The sequence below is a fragment of the Pteropus alecto genome, unplaced genomic scaffold (genome assembly GCF_000325575.1).
Source record: "Pteropus alecto unplaced genomic scaffold, ASM32557v1 scaffold61, whole genome shotgun sequence".
NCBI classification, from domain to species: Eukaryota; Metazoa; Chordata; class Mammalia; order Chiroptera; family Pteropodidae; genus Pteropus; species Pteropus alecto.
The window spans coordinates 2,859,190-2,876,345 of NW_006434835.1; the positions used below are offsets into that span (position 1 = coordinate 2,859,190).

At 50.6% G+C, this 17,156-nt stretch overlaps 1 protein-coding gene across 1 annotated transcript in view; it reads right to left on the minus strand.

The window, feature by feature from the left end:
* Positions 1-9,150: 9,150 nt before the first annotated feature.
* Positions 9,151-17,156, minus strand: part of CMPK2 (cytidine/uridine monophosphate kinase 2) — a gene marked incomplete at its 5' end in the record, with an annotated part of 11,032 nt that continues 3,026 nt past the window's right edge. Inside the window, 2 exons of the mRNA XM_006910409.3 lie at positions 9,151-10,771; positions 12,162-12,395. Coding sequence (XP_006910471.2) covers positions 10,654-10,771; positions 12,162-12,395 — 352 coding nt within the window. The remainder of the gene's footprint in view (positions 10,772-12,161; positions 12,396-17,156) is intronic.

Sequence of the window (17,156 nt, forward strand, 5' to 3'; positions counted from 1 at the left end):
GGAGGAAGGGACGGAGGGAGGGAGGGAGGGAGGGAGGGAGGGAGGGAGGGAGGAAACAAACAAACAAACAAACAAACAAATAAACAAAGAGAAAAGAAAGAGAGAGAGAGAAAGCCATTAAGGAAAAATATGTCAATTGAGGTAAATTTTAACACTTCTTCAGCGGGAAAAATAAATAAATAAAACCGAGCTGGAAATATTAACAACACATACAACACAGAACTAATGCCTAAATATATGAAGAAATCTCACAAATCGATAGGCTAAAAATACAAAGACCCAATAAATACTCGGCAGCAATGTGAACAGATGGAAAAGGACATACAAAAGACTTAGAGAAGAAATTGATCCCGAGACCCATTTATATTTAAAAATACAAATTAAAACAATGTACTAGGCTCGTTTACCTATACGACTTGAAAAAGTTAATGGGGAGATATACACCGTTGGTGCGACTAAATCGGTACGACCTTTCTGGATGCAAAATTGACCAATGTTGAACCAATTAAAAATGAATAAAACAAATGTATTCTTTGCTCAGCAGTCACTTCATCGTACATTTATTCTACAGATGCATTCACGGAACAGAGATGCTCAGATACGTTTACACCGGAACACACACACACTCACGCACACACACACACTCACAGGCACAGACACACTCATGCGCACACACTCATGCGCACACACTCACAGGCACACACTCATGCATGCACACACTCACAGGCACACACACTCACAGGCACACACTCATGCACACACACAGGCACAGACACACTCATGCACACACACTCATGCACACACATACACTCACAGGCACACACTCATGCGTGCACACACACTCACAGGCACACACTCATGCACACATACACTCACAGGCACACACTCATGCACACACACACTCACAGGCACACACACTCACAGGCATACTGGCCTTCATCTGCAGCATTGAAGATAATTGCTAACACCTGGAAACAACTGTTCAATCAAGAATTGTTAGATTACACTTTATATGTACAAGGAAACACTATACAGATGTGAAAACGGATAAAGTAGGTCTGTGTTCTCATGTGAAAAAAATTCTAAGGTATTTTTTTAAGTGTGAAACAAGGTACAAAGAATATTCATTGTAAGCTGCCATATGTTTTAGCAAAACAAAAAGAACAGACTGGATACCCAAGGGTAGTTATTTTATGCATGAAAAAGGGGTCCGGTGGGGGTTCTTACGGATGGGAGACGGGGTGGGGGGGGCAGTCAGAAACGACGCTGGGAGTTGGCAAACATGGGCCATTTCATGGGAGGGACAGTCGGGCGACTGTGCGAAAATCCCGTTGAGGACCCGGAGTGGAGCCTGGTGTCAGCCACGTCACCCGTGGGAGCCCGCAGGACGCCAGGGGTTTTAAAACAGCAACCTTCATGGTGTCAGCGTCCCCAGAGGAGCTGAGAGAGCCCGCGTCCAGGCTGACACCCACAGTGGACGCTTTGGCGGGAACTCCGCCTCAGGGGACAGATGGCAGGATGAGAGCGTGTGACAGATCGGAGCACGTGTTTTCCACAGTGGCTGAGATCTCACCCTATGAAATCACACTCACGGGGGGGAGGCGGGAACTGGGGGTAGGGGGGACGCACAAGCCCCGAGCCCAGAGGCGGTGGCCTGGGGCGTCTAAGGCTAGATGGTGGAGCCAGGCTGCCTGGGTGGGAATGCGGGCTCCGCCCATGACCGTGACCATGACCGTGACTGAGCTTCTTCGCCTGCCTGTGTCTTCCGTCCCTAAGTCACACGCTTTAATTCCATCCACGGCACTAAGGCCGCCTGATGGATATCTGCCGGCTTATTTGTTTATTTTCTCTCTCTTCTCCAGGGAGGAGGGATCGTGTCCATGTTTATCTGAGTGCCGTGTGCTCACGACAGCTACTAGAGTAACTGGCACTTAGAAGGCACTGTGACTACACAGGTAAGTCCCTAGCAAAGGGACAGTCATCGTCCTCCTGGAAAGGCCAAGGAGGGTCGGGGAAAGGGCAGCCATCTAAGGTCAGAAGGTGGAGCTGTGGCCTCTGCCCCTTGTCAACTGGGACATTCCGTGAAGTAGTCAGCACCCCCGTCTCATCTCAGAGTGGTACGAAGTCCTGCCCGCTCCCGCACAGAATGGGCTGAGATGATGTAGAACCAGCCCATGTGTAAATGACAAAGACCTCTGCAAACAGGAACGCAGGTTTTTGTTTTCTTCGTTTTCATGTTTGTTTTATTCACTTATTTAGGTGGCGCTGGCACGTCGCTGGCACTGGCTCTGCCGTCGCTCGAGGCGTCTTAGCACGGAGGTCGGGGTGAACACGGGGCAACTCCGCGCCGCAGCAGTAACTGGTCCCTTGGCCCTGTTGGTTACGCAGCTCCGAACAGATACAAGACACAGTGGCAGCTGAGTCACAGGTCTCATGTGAACAGTGCGTTCAACAGTGCACGGAGAACTCCCAGCAGATGCTCGGTGCTGACCTTGTTACTGTCCGCAATGGTTCCTATTTCGAAGGGAGTTCACCTTCTGCTGGAAAAATATTAGTTCTTAAGTCCAAATGAAAAGAGGCCTTCTCGAAAGCTTTATGTTTATAAACTATGACCTGTGTGCTGGGGAGTAGGGTAAATGCTTAAGCTCATACTCCCTAGATGGTAAAATTGTAGCTCTTAAATCTTAATTTCTTTCTATTTTTAAACTTAAATTAATAAACCACCATTTTTCTTGACTCTGGGAAAATATACACCTGCCGTCACCATGCTCACAGGGACGTCAGATGCGCGTGGAGGAAAACAGTGCTTATGTGTCCATCTTGGGGAGCGGGGAGGCCTCGGCTTGGCCCCTCAGAAAGAACGCAGCGCTGACTCGCGGCGGGCGGGGCTTCCCGCTGGGCCCGGGGATGTGACTGTCTGGTGTGCTCGGCGAGAGAGGAAGCGGGGCAGGGGGCTTCCCTCCACGCGGTGCCTTCTCCCGTGTCCATCTTCAGGAGCGGGGAGGCCTCGGCTTGGCCCCTCGGAAAGAACGCAGCGCTGACTCACGGCGGGCGGGCTTCCCGCTGGGCCCGGGGATGTGTGACTGTCTGGTGTGCTCGGCGAGAGAGGAAGAGGGGCAGGGGGCTTCCCTCCACGCGGTGCCTTCTCCTGGCCGGGGCTGGGGGTCCCTTTTTGTCACAGTGTCTCTTTTCATCCTCACGTAGTATTTTTGAGGCAGTGTGACAAGGAAGCCGCATGGAAGCTAAGTACCCTGTCCGCAGAATCAATAAAATCCAAACCCCAAATCCTAGTCCGGAGCTGACAGCGGGAGATTCACTCTCGATCTGACAAATGCTTGCTGAGCTCCCATGACGTGCCAGGCACCATGGTAGGCACTGAGCATAGCAACGAGCTTAGGATTTGGGGATCTGGATTAGGATTTGGGGTTTAGATTTTATTAAACCCCAAACAGAGCCTCTGCCTTCACGGAGCGTGCGTTCTAGTGCAGAGGCACAAATAAACACACACACACACACTGTATAGATGTAGCTATGGTTACAGATGTAGCTATGGTCACATTGTAAGTCACATTAGATTTCCCTAGGGACTTTAAAGGGCGTCCTTTCACGAGACTAATTCACCTGGAGCTGTCGTGGGAACCGATGCCTTGTACACCAACACCAGGCTTTCCCAAGCGTCAAAACAGTAACCAAACGGTATATAAACAACATACCCCATGTTACGACCCTGTTAAAAATTCTAAGCGACTTAGGGCCGTAAGTAAATTTCGCTCGGTATGCAATTATGAAGTCACGGCCACAAGAAGTCTTGGGTGGGGAGGGTCTTTGATTCTCTTCCAGCCCGATCTTGTTCTGCAAATGAAGCCCCTTACCCAAGATCACGTAACCCCAGTTGGGGACGATAACATTTGCTCGAGGCCAGTTCTTTCGTGCACTGCTTTGTATTAAAATCTCGACTCTTTGCCCATAACTCTCATTGTAAATATATCTCCACATTCACTGACTCTCACCTTAGACACAGACAGGCTGCTACTCAGAACGTTTGGAGGCCTGGAGAAACTCCTTAACAAAAGTTCCACTACAGAAAACGTCGAGAGGAATATTCCTTCTTGACTTCTAACAAGTACACGTTTGTTGATGGCTTTTTTAAAAAACAATTTCAGAGTATAAGACTTGTTCTGTCTTGTTTTAACTTAGAAAATCATCTTCCCTGCCTCGAAGGTGAACACAGATGCATTCCGTGTAGAAGAGCTTGCAGCCAAGTTCAGCCAAAAGTGAAATCTGATAGCTCCCTCAAATGCCTCATTGTTCTGGAGCGGTGGGACACACCCTCCATTATGGCAAAAGAAGCCCAACCATTAACGTCATGCATGTTAATAAAACTTTTGGAGACTTCACAGGGAAGTTTACAATGTGCTTTCTAAACTGTGGTCTTTCGGTGATTGGTCAATTATTTCAAGAGCTTGGACCTTGTGGAACCCATTAGCCGTCCCCAACATAAGCACTGCCATTTGCATCTAGTTACATAAAGAAGGGAGTTGGGGCGGAGAGGTTTTAAAAGCTTATAAACAAGGACACATAAAAGCCCCAGAATGTTTCTTAATGCCAGATCTCCAATCGTAAACCTCTCAAATCATAAATCATCACCGGGGAAGCACATATACACGTACATATATATGTACATAAAAAATACACGCATGTGTGTGTCTACAATACCAGCTCCATCCGCTATGCTGGCACCGTTGATCGCATGGTACAGGACACCAGGAACAGGACTGGAACTTACTGCCAGTCTCGCCTCTGCTACTAACAAATCATCTGACCCGCCAGGATGAGACTTTCTGGGTGCGTTTTCCGCCCCTATTAAAGAAAGAGATCGGGTTCTGTGATCACTGCCGTCTTTCTTCGGATATTTTTCTGACCCCAGGGCTGTATTTAGAATTCTTGAAGCAAGAAATTAGCCACTTTTAAAGACTTGCCACTTTGACCTGGGACTGTCCTGCGTTTTGTCCTTTGCTCTCCCATTAGAGCAGACATTTAAATTAAAATGAAAGGAACCACGCACTGTGTTTTGCCAGGCGGTTTGGGTGTCATGAGGGAGGTGATTATCTCAGCCCAGGGAGGGCTCCCTGGCCAGGCTTTAAAATCAGCGCTTTTTCGCCCTCTGGCGGACGTGGGGTGCATTTGCTCTGCATTGACTGACAAAGTGGAGAGAAAAAGCTCACAGACGTTAAGTCTTAACCAGGAATCGCACCTAATGCAATTTGTTACAGGTTTTCCACTTAAACGTCTTACACGTTTTAATCTTCCTTTCTTCCTCTAAAATAATCTTAAATATTTTACTCGGTTTTAAAAAAAAATCGAAGACTAACGATGAAAAGCTGCAAAGCAGGTTTAAACCAGGGCACGGCCTCCAGGTGAAATACACAAGTGGAAATTAGATGTTTTGTACTTAATATAGGCCCACGAGAATCCTAAAATCAGTTCATTCATGAACATTACCAAGTCAGAACGAGCTGACGGAAGAGGACCAGTGACATCAGCTCTAAGCAACGAGGCCAGGACATTTTGACAAGAAATGTCCATTTTGATCCAGTCCAACATGCCTCGTACCCGCTTTATGTGAAGCTCTTCTGGACACCCCGGGAAAGTGAGCCACGCCCTGGCTCGTCCTCAACGTGGATGTGAGCACCGGAGGTACACGGTGACCGCAGTCTCTGCGCGCATGTCACCCTCTCCGTCTGGACGGCGAGCTCCTGATAGTGACCTTCCTACTCTTCTTACGTGTCTCTTCCCTACAGCTGGAGAGGAATAGGAAGTGCTTGGGGGCAGGGACACAGTTGCAGAGGCTGTGACTTCAGAGGCACTCACAATTGTCTCAAAAAATCACTGCACCAAATAGTCGCGTGTGTGTGTGTGTGTGCGTGTGTGTGTGTGTGTGTGTGTGTTTAAATGAAATCCGGTAACACTGTGCTTGGACCTGGGAGAAAGAATTTTCCACAAGGACAAGTTGTAACAAGACCTGCATTTTCAAGAGAGAAGAGGAAAAAACACAAGCTCAATGAAGTGGCCATGGGGGTCGAAAACAAAAACCCAGAAGATGAGAGCACGCCCCCACGAGACCAGAAGCTACACACCCGACACAGTCACAAGCCACCGCCAAGCACGACCTGAATCTGAGGAATGCACCTTACCCAGAAGACGCAAAGCAAACACACATCAATCCGCCTCGGAGCAAACAGAGACTTCGCAGAAAGGACTTGAAACGAAGCAAGAACTGACGGTCTCAGAAAGATAAGGGAAGACATTGTGCCCAAGAAAAAAGAAAATTATTTTTTAAAGATTCAGATGACGAGGGAGAGAAAGGGAGAAGAAAGCAGCAGGAAGAGCAGGAGAGAGGACAGGAAGCTCTCAGAACTTCGAAACGAGGGCAGAAATGACAATCTTAATAGGAGATTTTAAACACGAAGGTGGATGAATATTATACAATGTTGTAAAGGTGCAAAAAAAAAGGTAATATGTATGAAAAAAAGATGAGAAAATTAGAAAAACAGTCCAAAATGCCCAACATCTGAATAACAAACTATACAGAAAAAGAGTGAGAAGCATAATTCATCAAGGAAACAATTCAAGAAAATGTCCAAATCAAGAACATAAATTTCCAGGCTGAAAGGACCCGTCAAGATCGTAGCAGAAACAAACAAACCAATGAACGAAAAACAGATGCCGACAGACTCACACGGAAGGACATCGCTGTGAAATTCAGAACCAGAATGGAATGGAAGATTCTAGTTGCTTCCTTAGGGCGAAAGTGAAGTTGAGATGGGGAGGTGCGTGCTCCCAGTTTCCTGTCTGCAGGCTTCGCCCCGGAACCGGGAGTAACGGCTCAGCCAGGGGACACGGAGACCTCCCGTCTCTCCGTTTCTGACCTGGAGTGAGCGTCCTTGAAACAAGATGGAACAGGCTCCCGTCAAAATAAACCTGGCCTTGCAGACTCTTCTTTGACAGTCGCTACTGTTCTCAGTTCCTCGACATTTGAATGCGCCCCACAGGTGCGTGGGCCCCCGAGGGGAAGCTTCGATGGCAGGGGCACCGAGGCTGGTCACGAAGGTGACTCTGGCTGGGGCTGGACGCGGGCAAAGACTCAGTGCTGCCGGAGGCCAGTGAGGCCCAGCGGAGCCCACGTTTGTCATAAGGGGCTGCAGGAAACAAATGTTGACTGCCTGCACCGGCACAGCAAGCCCCGTCCAGTTAGTGAGAAGTTCGGTGACCACGGCTCCCCTCCCCTCCCCCGCCCCAGGCGGCCCGAATGACACTCTTGGCCCCAGGCACCCTGACACCCTCTTGGAGGAAGGCCAGGGTGGGCCTTGAAAGACTATAAATGGAGATCCAAGATGCTGAGCATCGTCTCTAAAAAGGGGTGTGCACGACCTAAAACTGTTCAAAGTTCAAATTATATTAAGTTTCAAACCTGATAAGACTAAGTATTTTTTTCTCTACTGGCCAGGAATGGTGCTGTGAGGAAGACCAGATATTTATAGGCAATATAAAGGGACATTTTCCCCTAGCTGTAGATTGCGGGGGGGCGGGGGTGCAGCAGCTCTCCGCTCCCCGCTCATGCTAACAAAATACCAGAGCATGCGAACGAAGCCGCATTTACAGAAGCCCAGAGATTAAAACGAACTCGCCAGGGGATACATCTGCCTGTGCGGAGCCGAGTTCAGTGTCTGACCCCTGGGTTCAAAATTCGAAGGAAAACAACAGCTCGAATGTGAAGGAAGCCACAGGCCTGAAACGCTGTCTCCCCTGAAACAGTCCTATTTCTGCTCAAATCTACGTAGAGTATACTAGGCCAACCTAGTATAGACAGTAAAACGGGGTTAGTTATGGCTTCGCTTTTTGATGAAATTAAATCATTATCTGTCACTGCGAGAAATGTGTCTTTGATACTTCAGACCTTCTGAGGTGCTTTGGATTCTGCTTAGAAGTCCATAATGTGTATTTAAGCAATACATATTATACATAAATATACATAATGCGGACACATGAATACATTCCAACCACTGGAAGTATAGTACGCAGATGCGTTTTTATGTGCATCCCCCAGCATTTCCTTGGTGTAGTCACGTTCCAAAAAGACTCCACGGCCGAAACACTTTTAAGATGCCACACGATTTCTCCTAGGAGAGACTTCCCAGGGAGAAGGGTCAGCGAACGGGGACGTTCCCGTCTAGAAGACAGAGTGGGCAGAGAACACAGACCCGGCCGCGGAGGAGGCGGTGCTGGCCCCGTGCTAAGCCCTGCCCGCCTGGGGGATGCTGGGGGACGCTGGCCGGCCTGGGGGATGCTGGGGATGCTGGCCGGCCTGGGGGATGCTGGGGGATGCTGGCCGGCCTGGGGGATGCTGGCCGGCCTGGGGGACGCTGGCCGGCCTGGGGGACACGCGCTTCAGGGTGGAGGCCGCCCCTTCCGCACGCACCCTCGCCCTGCGCCTTCTGTGAAGGCCGTGGGCGTTCCCCCTGCTGCATCTCCGCCTCCCGTGGTGTCGCCTGGGCCTCTTGCTCCCGCGATGGCTCGGTACCAGCCAGGGCGAGGGGTTCACAGGGCTGAGGGACACTCCGCCAACCTTCAGCGTGTCCCTCTCCCCACTGGTGGCCTGCTCCAGCTGCAAGACGGCCTTAGAAAGGTGCTCATATTTCTCGGCAGCCATGTGTCAAGCTAAAAATTCCGTGACTGTGACAGAGGGTCACAGTCCAATCAGTGTATTGCGGGAACACAACACAACTCACCTTGTAATGAAACAGCCAAGCAAACGATTCCTTGTCATCAGTGTCAGGGTAACAGGCGCGGCCTTATCTCAGACTCACCAAACCCTCCCCCTCGGTGTATGAAGGGCCCACGCGAACCAAGAGCGGTGCTTCCTGGACTAGAAGAACATCCCACTGGCATTCGCAATGAAGAAGGGATGGCAGTCTCTTGAAACGATGTTTAAGACAAAACAAAAAGCCCTCCTCTCCGAGAGCACCCCGATGCAAATGCCCTTGGCGCGGGCGCCCCCACCTCTCCGCCTCCTGCCCACATGGCCCTCTCGACAGGAGCGGGGCTGGGGGCGCGTCGTCAGAAAACCAGCACGCACCCACGACAGCAGAGTAAGCTAGTAAACCACAGCGAGTTTATTCGTTTGCAAGGTACATAAAGAAGGCATTAAATGCTTGTTTGTCCAGGCTGCCAGCATTAGCTTCTCAGAATGTTTAAAGTAATTAATATCGATAATGTAATGAGATATCACCTCTTAAAGAACCCTAACACTATTTATCAGCTTTAAAAATATTTTCAACTCAAACCAATCAATCACATATTTATATACATAGATTCATTTTGTATCAATTAATTACCTATAGTTCTTTTGAAAAATAGTATGAGACAATTAAAACTAAACTTTATTGAAATTTAATTTTCCATATGATAAACCTAATAAGGCATGAAGGTCTCAAAAAGACATTTCCCCCAAATAATATGCAGACTCATTTATCTTAGAACCGGAAGGAATTATAGGTAGGCACCAGGTTCAGCCAACTCCCTAAGACAAAGACAGTTTAGATCAGACTATTGATGTTTCATGACTCACCCAAGGCCACGAAGCTCGTCACTGTTTCTCCTTCCTCCCCAACCCTTTCCCAGCCAGATCTCAAAGCTGGCTTCATGTGCAATCACAAGACATTCAAGGGCAAGATAATTTACTACGAGGTCCTGTTCTAGGATCCACTGTACTTACGTAGTAAGATAAATTAAATCTCTGTAATGAAAATACACAAGCACCGCGACACCTTCCTGGCTTCCGTTCGGACTGGGGAAGCATCGTCCCTACAGCGGGAACACGTGATGGAAAACGGCAAGATGAACACGTTGCTGGACCGCCCAAGTGTCATGCGTCTGGTTCAGCGCAAATCAATCTTCACGTCCGAAGCCGTTTTCAGGGGAAGGGCAGGGATATAAATAAGCAGCATGTAATTCAGAGAAGGTGGGTGTAACTGAACTTAGAGGTTTTGGGGTTGGCTGTCTGTATACTTGACCATGAAGTGTTATCAAGAGGACCAGCCCAGGGCTGTGAGTCACAGACGCAAGTCAGACGCCTTCTGTGGAAGTGTGTCCTGCCCACAACACGCCCCGAGGGAGTGTTCAAACAGCCAGGACACACAGATATGTGCTTCAGAGGCACTTGGCTCTAGGATTTGGGGCCCAGTCATGATGACTAGGAAGAAGTCAGCACTGATGTCAAGGTCTCAGTGAGCCAGGTCCAGGCTCAGGAGAGCCTGGGGGCGGGGGAGGGGTTTCCGTTGATTTGGAAGATCTTTCTGCTTGCTTCTGTACACCTCACGTTTTCTGGAGGTGACAAACCTTGGCAGGGATGTAGTTAAAAACACGTTCCAAGGAAACGTGCATTACACGAGGCCGAACGCGACCACCGGCCTCTCACTGGAGTGTGACCGGACTCGACCTAAATGGGTCCATCGGTCAGAAGCAAGTATGACCTCTGGTCTTTAATTCTCTGCTGCCCGACATGCTTACGTAACAGAAATTTACGAAACTGGACAATCGCTGGTGGCCGAGGTGTATCAAACAACATCAAATCTAATAAATGTGTGATGACAACTAATTACACTCATTTTGGATCAGGCTTAAGACTCCCTGGAGGACCTTTTCTCTGGAGGGGCTGGCATCGACCACGTGGCAGCCGGGGTTCTCCATCCGCTGGTAGGACACTTCCACCCTGGGGACAGGCAGAACGAGAGGAGGTGACACACTTTAATACAGCTCCATGCACTGAAGGATGAGCATCCTGAAGCAAGGTCCCCGTCTGGTTTATCGCCCCGCTCCCCTGGCTACGAGCTTCGCCCACAGAACACATTTGAGACATCGTGTCTAATCGACAGTAAGGTAACACTAGCGTTTAACCGCGAGCATTTACTAAGTATCCATTATCTGCCCAGCGTTAGCATTCTGCACGATCTGCCCATTTCACATGCTGTGAGGTCACAGAGTGACCTCAGGAAGGGACCGTCGACACCCCCATTTTGCAGACGAGGCAGCAGAGGCTCGTTTGAGTAACGCACCCAAGGACAACTGTCCACGATCTGTGCCCCCCAGGGTTTCAGACAAGCCAGAGGTCCTTGGCGCACTGTTTTCACTTATGAAACTTCCAGAGTGTCATCAGAACCCCTCGCGCCCTTTCGGTGCTGGGGAGCCTCGGCGTGCGGGGCCGACGGCAGCGTGGAGGGGTCCCGGTAGGAGCGGGAGCCTGCGGCAGGCGGCCTGGGCCCGCGCCCCGCTTTACCGCTGCTGGCTACGAAACGAGTCACCACCCCCTCCCCCGGCCCCGGTTTCCTCACCCGTAAAATGAGGGCTGAAGTGACGCCGTCCCTGCAAGTGTGTCCTGAGATTCAACTGAATTAGTACGAGTAAACCGCTCAGCGCGGCCTCTGTGCACTGATTCATTTACGTGGTCACTGCACTATGCCGTGACGGGGCTGGCGCCGCCGACTTGTGTAAACTGTTCTGTCGTCTTTACAGACCTTTCCCGAGGAACTGATTCACACTCAGCCACGAAGCAGTGAGATGCTACACACCCCCTGTTCCTGTGCTCATGGCTTTAAACGCATTCAAAACCACTGCCTTAAAATCAGGAAGACTTTGCTTTTAAAATCCAGTTTTACTACTTCGTGCCCATGCGAATTCCGAGAAGTCAGTCCTTCGGGCCTCCGATTTCTAAACTGTAAAATATGGCTGATGTCGCCCTTGCAAGGATGACAGACGTCGGAAGTAACGTGTGTGACACACAGTAAGCACCCCATAGTCACTAGGCGTTCGCCGGGCCCCGCTCTGTGCCTATTACACGGTGACGGCGGAAGCCGACGCCCAGAAGTGAGCGCCACCCAGCCCAGGTCCACGCTGTCCCTGTCACCGCTGGGACTGGGGACAGGTCTGATCCCCGGCAGGACGTCCGTGGCTCTACAACGACAGCCCTGCGGCCCCATCGGGACAAACCCGTCGGAAGGAGCCGCAATAACCCGGAGAACATTAATGTTGCCTCTTGCAGGGCTGGACCTGGCTCTCGCCACGGCCAGGGACCCCCGCCACTCGCGTGGCCCCGAGACACCTACTTTTGACGAAAGATGCTGTTGGCCTCCAGCTCGGCCTCCTCCCGCGTCCTTTCCAGCCCGCGGTCCTGGAGCCTCCGTGCCCTCTCCTCGGGGCTCACGGACAGCAGCAGGACCAGGTCGGGCTTGAGCAGGTCCCTCGGCCACTGGTAGATAGGGTGGCGGGCCGGGGGCAGGTGCTGGAGGCCGCCGCTCACCTCGGTGGCGATGGTGTAGGTGGCCGTGCTGTGCCAGTACCTGAGAAGGAAGAAGCAGCGAGGTGTACGCGGCAGCGGCAGCAAAGGCAGCGCCTGAAAATCAGCCACCGAGGGCGGCGAACCCCGGCTCGAGGGTTCTTAGCATTGCGCCGATGAACTAAAGGAAACTAAATCCTATTTCTAACACTATTTATAAAACGTGAAAAATCCGATCGGTGGCCCCAGGGAGACCGCAGGGGGCGCTTCAGCGAGCTGCCCTTGCTGGGTGGCGCTGAGCCCATCCGCCTCCCTGTGGCCCGACGGTGCGCGGCTTCGTGGAGGAGGTGCCACACCAGCGAGCTGCTCCGTTCGTCCGTGATGCTGCCTGGGCCAGCACCGGCAGGCCATTCAGTCCTACCCTGTTTTAAACTCGAACTTGCCGATGCAACCCTCGTGTGGGGACCCCGGCCGCAGCCTGCGTCCTTCTCAGCCCTGCAGTGTCATGACCGGGCATGGGCATCGGGCAGGGACAGAAAGAAATCCGAACGCGGCCACGAAACGCCGTGCGAGCCCCGAGCGCGGCCGGTCGTGATTGACCGGTTGTTTTAAAAAATGTTTTTGGGGAGAGAAAAAGAAAAATCACAAACACAAAAGAAAGTGAAATCTGCCAGCGAGCATCAGCCTCGCCCTGGGACACGGAACCCTTTGTGACACAGAACCCTTTGTGACACGTCCCAGGCCCTCGCGCGCGGCTCCATCCTCACACTCCTTCCTCGCCCGGGGACCCCGCAGCCCGCAGGCCCCCGTCCCTGGGACGCCCACTCAGCCGAGCCCCGCACGGGCTCACTGTTCCTCCCCCGGGCGCTCCCCGCCGCTCCTTCCCGACCCTAACGAAGCCCGTCTCACTGCAGATCAGAGCTGGGGTTCGGGGGGCTTTGTCGCCCCCACCCCATGAGTCCCTCTCAGTCCGCTCCGCCTGCCAACCCCCGAGGCCAGCGTGCGACACACGGCGGGCGTGCGCTGCGTGTCGCGTGGGGCAGGGGTGAGCGAAGCGAGATGATGAGTCGGCACAGCTCGCCACGCTCTTGCCCGGTTCGTCACATTCGCGTCATATTCCAATTTTACGTGACTAAATGCGAAACTCCAAACCCAGCACCACGGGCTTACGTCCTGGAGCAAATACTTCCAAAACTACTACACGCCCAGTGTGGAAAAGGTGCCCACGGCCTGTGTTTCCAATTTCCTGCCTTCATCGCTTTACAATCCTACATTCTTAACCATTTTAGACTTGAACTACTTTTCACACTGGAAGCGACATACTGCTGTCTATCAAACAAATTCCAGTGTCATCCGAGCTATGTGTCATTTTACCTTCGGCCGCCTACTGGCTTCGTGGACGTTGGTGAGCTGTTTAAGCCACTATGGTCTCAATGTTCTCATCTGAAAAACGAAACTCATGCAAACTTTTTCTTCCACAGTTGTACAAACAGACAAATGCTTAAAAAAACTGTACCGCGCTGTCATCATAAGACATTATCCGCGTCTTACTGGACACTAAAGCCAGACCATTTTAAATTGTGATGACACCATACACTCAGCCCTGCAAAGGACACCTGTCAAAATTACTTGGGAGTCGATCGAGTCTAACAGCACGCGCCTTCGAAGCCCTTGGCCATCTCCCAGCGCACGCTCTGAGCTCAGAACCCTGCCTGGAACGCCCCAGGCACCACTGCCCGGCTCTTGTCACTCAGAGATCACGGCCGCCTTCTCCATCAGGTGCGCCTTGTCTCCCAAGCTGAATAAATCCACGTAGCATCGCGGGCTTTCTTGTCTCGGCAACTGAAATACAATTTGCCCTGGGTTTTGCACATGCTCCACGCTCGCTGAATCAGACACTCAGCTATGAACACAGAGGCTGATAATGTTCTAACATTTAAAAACCTTTATCGTAGAAAACTCACGCACAAGAATAGATTTTTAAAGATAATGAGGGTGATTAAGTTGCCAACCTTAACTACTGTCACCATCAAAAATTACTGTCTCCCTCCCCTTTTCAGCCAGACAGTGGTGTTGTCTAAAATGGATTTCATTCAAATCTTTAAACATGAACAAAACCCCAGACAACAAATAACTGCTCATCTTTTCTTCTCATCTGACAAGGTGATACAGTATCTCCTTAAGAAACAAAATTGCAGACAATTCACAGACACAAAGAAGAAAAATCGGGAAGAATCCGGCCCTGTTTTTCCATGGGTGGGGCTGTCTCACTGACAGTGCTGTGGCTCATTTTAAATCATCATACCCTCTGGCCATCAATTTCAGACTGTCTCCACTATTTAGTATTCTCCATTCCCACCCTGGAAAACCACATTAGTTCAAATCAAACGCAATTTGCCAACACATTATACACAGCTTAGATAATGATGCTTTGTATTTTAACAGCAATTTGCTATTTTCAAAGCGCTTCCCTCTGCATCTACCCATGGGCTATTCATCGCAAGTCTTGGGGGTCGGCAGGGAAGGAATAATGCACACCCCCACTTAACAGATAGGAAACCAGGGGACAAAGGAGGTGTCCACCTGCATGCAGAAGCTGGTGCTGCCCCAGGGAGTTTGGACATCTTAGGAAATAATGTGCCTCGTGAAGTCACACTCTGCTAGGAAACGTTGGGGCTTTCTCCTTCTTGAAATAAAAGGACTGGAAGAAGAGATAGCAAATATGGTAGACTTAGCACTTTAACTACAGGGAAAAAATATTATCCAGGCGAAGAAGTCCCACGAAAGAACGCAGTTCCTCACCCTGTCCTACGATTCTTCATAACTTGCCGACTTTGAAGTAACTGTCTCACCAACCCCAAAGTTAAAACTACCTGCTGGCGTGACAGTTCAGGTATACCGTTTTCCGCCAGTCATCCCCCCCACCGCCCCCAAACCAACGAGCACACACGTTCGCTCTCTGCAGACACGCTGAGTGATCTCTCTATGGAACATTTCTGAGATATCGAAAAGTGTACAGAAAACAACAGCTCAAGCACAGGGTAGAAGTTCTGTTTCCGGACGTGGCAAACCAGCTTTTTAACTGACCAACTTATCCACCGGAAACCAGAGGAAAAGCTGGAACGAAGGTCAAGACCTGCGACGCTAAAGGCCGGTGAGGATGCGGCCGGTGAGGATGCGGCCGGCGAGAACGCTCGGACACCGCGGGGGAGGGCGCCCGCACCCATGAGGACGAGGTCCTCTGCTTGTCCTGACGCAGAGCGCGCTCCCTGCGCATCTGCGTTCAGTTCACGCACAGGCAGGACTCCCCTGTGCTGATGGAGTCACACACTGGTCAAGGTGGGGGAGGATGGCTGGGGGCGGAGCAGGGTGCGGGCTCGCGGGTGAGGGCAGCCGCTACCTCCTGACATGAGTGCAGGCTGGACTCCGTTGTGTTGGCTTCTTGAAATTCATCGAGGGTTACACTTACGATGGATACCCTTTTCTGAACACTTGTCCTACTTCAACCGCTTATCTTTCCAAAAATGAGTAAACTGCAGACAGAACGACGAAATGAATATGTTGCATGAATTCTACTGAACCTGCTTCTGCTGCTTGATTTTGCTCACTTGAAACCATGGCCTCGTCATTTATGCACATTGGTGCAGTATACTAGCTTATATTGCTGTTGGGTGCTCCATTCGTAAATATGCGGGAGTTTATTTACTCTTGTTTTGATGGGCTTTCGGTTTCTCAAAGTTAGCGACACTGTGAACAAAGCCGAAACAAACTCTGGCGAGTGTCTCTGGCTTTGCTACATCTTTTCACATTGCTCAGCCCCACGCCCACCAGCGCCAGACAAGCACCCTCGCCATCTCCAGCCCTGAGTATGAGCGCACTTGTAACTAGTCCTCACCAACCTGGCGAAAACAAACTGGGACCCCATCGCAACGGTCACTTCCCTATCGCCGTGGCACGGTCAGTAAGCCTGCACGACTTACTTGCCATACCCTTTGTCCATTTTTGTGGCATTTTAAAGCTATTCTTCATGTATAGAATTTTAAAAACATAACTCAGTTTATGTCCCTTCTTCCGATGGCTCCCCACTGCGCTCAGGATCAATGCCATGCCCTCCCGTGGCTGTAGACCTCGCCGATCTGCCCGCTGCCTCTTCTCATTCATCCAGAAAGCACCCCCCGTCCACCGCTTTCATCGCCCTGGCCGGTTGCTAGTTCTCGGGTATGTTGGCTTCTTCCTGTCTCTGTGCTGTTCTTCCTGGTCCCTCTCTCCGAAAGGCTTTCTGTAACTTTGTAACTTCCCGTCGTCTCTCTGTCATTCAGAGCTCAGGTCGGTGGTCCCTCCTTGCCTAGGCCTCCCTCCACCATATCTAGTGGGGGTTCACCATTCCCCCCACACGGTCTTGATTTAGCCTCTCCACAGTACAGCGTTCTCTGACCTGATCTGATGTATTTACGGCTTCACTTATCGCCTGCCCCTTCGACGGCATGTCTGCTCCATGAAAGCAGAACAGTGACTAGCTCGTTTGCCGTCGAATTCCTTAAACTGGGAACAGTCTTTGGCATACAGTAGGTGCCCAATAAATGTCCGTTGACTAAACCAACGAACAAACGAACCACTGAAAGCACTGATTTGTGAAGCACAGAGTTTGGTGAATAACCCCAATATGCTATTTCTAGCTCAGTCACTTTGGCAAGTTCCTTAATAGACCTAAGTCATCATAGGTCTATGTCACAGACCTATGTCATCAGTAAATTGGGAATAACATTTAACATCCATCCAGGCAAGTCATTGTTCCAGGTATTAGTATAATATATTTAAAGTTCTT